Source organism: Corylus avellana, chromosome ca10, assembly GCF_901000735.1.
Source record: "Corylus avellana chromosome ca10, CavTom2PMs-1.0".
Lineage (NCBI taxonomy): Eukaryota > Viridiplantae > Streptophyta > Magnoliopsida > Fagales > Betulaceae > Corylus > Corylus avellana.
The window spans coordinates 7,026,486-7,030,596 of NC_081550.1; the positions used below are offsets into that span (position 1 = coordinate 7,026,486).

At 32.5% G+C, this 4,111-nt stretch overlaps 1 protein-coding gene across 1 annotated transcript; it reads left to right on the plus strand.

Moving 5' to 3' along the window:
- LOC132164664 (RING-H2 finger protein ATL57-like) lies at positions 1 to 838 on the plus strand. The gene has a single exon (XM_059575206.1). It carries the CDS (start codon positions 64 to 66, stop codon positions 712 to 714), a length of 651 nt encoding a protein of 216 aa, XP_059431189.1. The 5' UTR covers positions 1 to 63; the 3' UTR covers positions 715 to 838.
- The last annotated feature ends 3,273 nt before the right edge of the window (positions 839 to 4,111 follow it).

The following is a 4,111-nucleotide window of genomic DNA, read 5'->3' on the forward strand; positions in this document are numbered from 1 at the left end:
CTCCGACAAAACCCTTCCACAAACATTATAAGTTTTCTTTCCGACAGATTATTATTAATCGGAATGAAACCCCACAGCCGCAAGCTACTCACCCAGTCGTTGACGACGACGACAACTCCGTCACCGCCGCCGGGAGAAAGCGTGACGTCGGATCCGAGCCCAGTGCCGTCGCAGCGCGAAGTGGTTGCCGCGCTGTCCATCGTCCTCGTTGCGCTTTTCATCATGGGCTTCCTCTACATCTGCTCGCGTTGTTTCTGCGCAAACACCGACGCCGAGTCACCTCGTCGCCGGCGCCTCGCCGGCATGCTAAGGTCTTCTCCGCCGCGAAAAGGAGTGGACCCGGTGACGATTCGGGCTCTGCCGGTGTTCTCCTACTGCGGCGACGCCAAGAACAAGATCGACTGCGCGATCTGCCTGAGCGAGTTCGAGGAGAAAGAGGCCGTGAAGGTGATACCCTTTTGCAAGCACGTGTTTCACCCCGACTGCATTGACACGTGGCTGTCGTCCAACGTGACGTGTCCGGTTTGCCGGGCGACTCGGTTTTCCGAAGACGCCGAGGAGGGGTCCGCAGGAAGATCCACGGTCAAAAATCATGAGACGTGTATAGAGGTGAGGGTGGTGGGCGTTGGATCGTTTAGTTTTGGCATGAGGAGGAACAGGAGTTGTTCGAATTTAGGCGATCGAGCTGTTTTGCATAGAACCTCCAGTTTCTGATACTCATAATTTCACCAATTCTTCTTTCTCTGCAATATTATAAATCGAAAAAAAAAAATGGAAAATATAGTTTGTATATATTTCAGAGTTTATCGCAATATTTCACCGAGTTTAATTAAATCATTTGCACTTAAAAAGAAATCGAGCATAACGTTAAAGTAATGGTTAAAGTAATAGTTAAGTGATTAAATTTACGTCTTCTATCAGCTTAAGTTTTTTAGGCAAGCTTTTAAATTTGGGATGAATGGCAATTTAACATGGTATCAGAGTCAAAAGTCCTAAGATCGAACCTTAACTCCGTCAATTCACTTTCATTTCAATTAAATATTTCACGTGTTAGGCATCACCTATTTAAAGGAAGTTTGAACCCACACGTGAAGGGGAGTGTTAAAGTAATGGTTAAGTGATTAAATTTATCTATTTCTATCAGATTAAACTTTTAAGACAACTGGTAATTTAACACATAATTCCAAAAGAATTATTTGCATCTAAAGATATATTCTTGCCCGGATCAAAATTTTAATCACTTGAGCCGACCTTTTGGAATTAAGTTTAAATCATAATCTTTGTTAGTATTATATAATTAAAGAGAACAAATAATTAAAGTTGCTTAATCGGACGTGACCCCTAATTATTGGATATGACACTCTATAGAATCTGTGTTTCGTTGAATAAATCCCAATATTTTTGGGACAATTTTTCACTCATTAAAAAAAAAAAAAAAAACTAGAAAACAAGTGTTAGATACAGCTGTTTTCTCATTTCTGCCCACCATGTAGGAGAAGTTTTTGCCTTACAGCCTTTCACTATATATTGGTTATTCACGGTTTACTTTTTAAAGTTAAATTCTGTTTATTGACTTAACGGGTTCTGTTAGTACGAGACTGACTTAAATATAATTACGTTTCACAATTTTATTAAATGGAATTTGATCTAGTAATAATTAGATTTTTTTTTTTTTGAAATGAGTTTCTCGTATTAATCCTTAACTTGTGTGTATAATCCTTAATTACTCATATGTGAAAGCAAAAGTCATCTTTTAATAAACAACCTGGTTAATTTTATTTTTTACCCCCTTCTGGTATATATATAGAATCCAGCTCTCACTTTCTAAATTTGAACTTCAAATAATTCCCTTTGAGAATTGAGTCTCATTTTTCTTATTATTTATTTTCCTGGATAAGATTTGACATTACAGTTAAACTAACCATTTTTTAAAAAAATAAATAAATACATTTTTGGATAAATGGAAAAGTTTAATAACAAACAAATAATTTAGACTTAAGCCAACCTAATCACACTGCTGTTCTTTTTTCTTTTCTTTTCTTTTCTTTTCTAGTCAAAGCCTAAGCTTAGGCCAAGATTAGTATTAGAAACTGAGTAAAATAATCGTTAAGGGAAGAACTCGTCAGCATATATATATATATCCTTAATTAATTAGGACAATAGAATAAATTCATGATAAGTAGGTTACCTAGAATTACTCCAAGTGACAACTATAATTTCCAACTAGAATTTGGAGTTAGTTTTTGCACATAAACTCTATATATATATATATATATTAAAAAAAAAAAAATTCAACTGAAGTAAGCATTTTACTCGGATGATTGAGATGATTAATTGAATGGATTTTTTTTTTTTTTTATTTCCAATTAATCAAATTCATTAGACGCACTCTTATTAAAAATTTAGATTAAAATCCCCCTTAATCAATAGGGATATATTTATGAAGAGTATGTCCGTAAGTATACCGACAAGTACTCTCATGGGTCTCCAATGGACAGACAAGACACAAATTTCCTCCAAATCAGTTTGGAGGAAATTTCTTTCAACATACTTCAAAAGATGACAAGTGTCATATCTCATATATATTTTTTAATATTTTTAAAAGTCATTTATTGCCATTCTACTAATCTAAAAACCTAAACATTAATTTTTTAGAAACCCAAAGATGTTGAATGACACTTGTTACTTATTGAAATAGATTGGAGGAAATTTCATCCATACTGGTTTGGAGAAAATTTGTATCTAGACATTATATTCACAAGTTTCCTCAAAACCAATCAGGAGGAAATATCCCTCCAACCTATTTAAAATAATGACAAGTGTCTATATAAATATTTAAAACATTAGTCTAAGTTAGTAAACTGCTATTAATGACTTTAAAAATTTAATGTACGTTTTAAATGTTTATACACACTTGTCACTATTTTAAAAGCGTTGTTGGAAGATATTTCCTCCAATTTTATGATGATTGGACCATAAAAGACCAAAACTCTTTTGTATCATAATTTTGTGACATTTAATTAACTTTTATTAATTAAAAGATAAGCATGTTCCATAAATCCGGTCCACATTTTAATATTATAGGCTCACAGTTTGACAATTAATTAATTTTTTTGTTTTCCAGTTAAATGGCATGCACTGATTTCGGATTATATATATATATATATTGGTTGAGAGTCGAGACGCATGCGTTTTATTATTCGTTTACTTGTTTTACTATTTCTCAATGTTTCTGCTTCAAACAGGTGGTGGTCTTCCGTGTTCTTTAATATAATAAACTGCGGTCCAATGAGCTCAGCACGCGTGGCCATCCTAATGTTTCTTTTATCATGCGCTTTGAGACTCATTACACTTTTTTAGTCAACCCAATAATAATAATGTGTAATACTTACAAAAATAATAATAATTTGTAATAGTTTAAACAATAAATTCGAAATTGAGAGTTCTTTTATTTTTATTTTTATTTTTATTTTGGATTATTGACTTCAAACTTCTAGATATCTTAAATCTTTAGTTTTCATTATTTTAGATTATTTTTATGATTTTTATTTTTCTGATTAAAATAAGATATTTTATAATCATGTACAATAATTTGAATACGTTTTACCATTTTTCTACTTGGAAAATGAAATTTTTTGACTTAGCCGTCTGTATAAAAAGAACATTAATTCTTTTAAATGTGCGCAAGAGTCTAAATCTTATCAGGATCGAGGAGATTGAATCTATTTGTTTTTTTAATTTTAAGTTGAGTATATTCCTTTTCTTTTTCTGGGCTAAGTTAAGTATATTCACTTAATCACTTTGATATATATGAATTGGAATTAATCCACCAAAATACAAAGATTGAGACAACTTTACACTTCAATGAGTTTTATTAATTATGGCCAACATAAGAATTTTTCTTTTCTTCCACTACAAAAAAACAGGGTCTTTATTGACGTGACAAACAGTAACTCATGTTTGCCACGTCAATAATTTTTTTATGTATCTAAATAAACACGTCAATAAAAAATTTATTGACGTGTTGGATTTTAACACGTCAAAAATTTTTGACGTGCCATGATGACACGTCAAAACTTTTCGAAAATTTTTGACGTGTCATAATGGCACA

Bases quoted from the DNA above. Each gene is read 5' to 3' on its own strand.
- LOC132164664 (XM_059575206.1), top strand. From the start codon at position 64: ATGAAACCCCACAGCCGCAAGCTACTCACCCAGTCGTTGACGACGACG.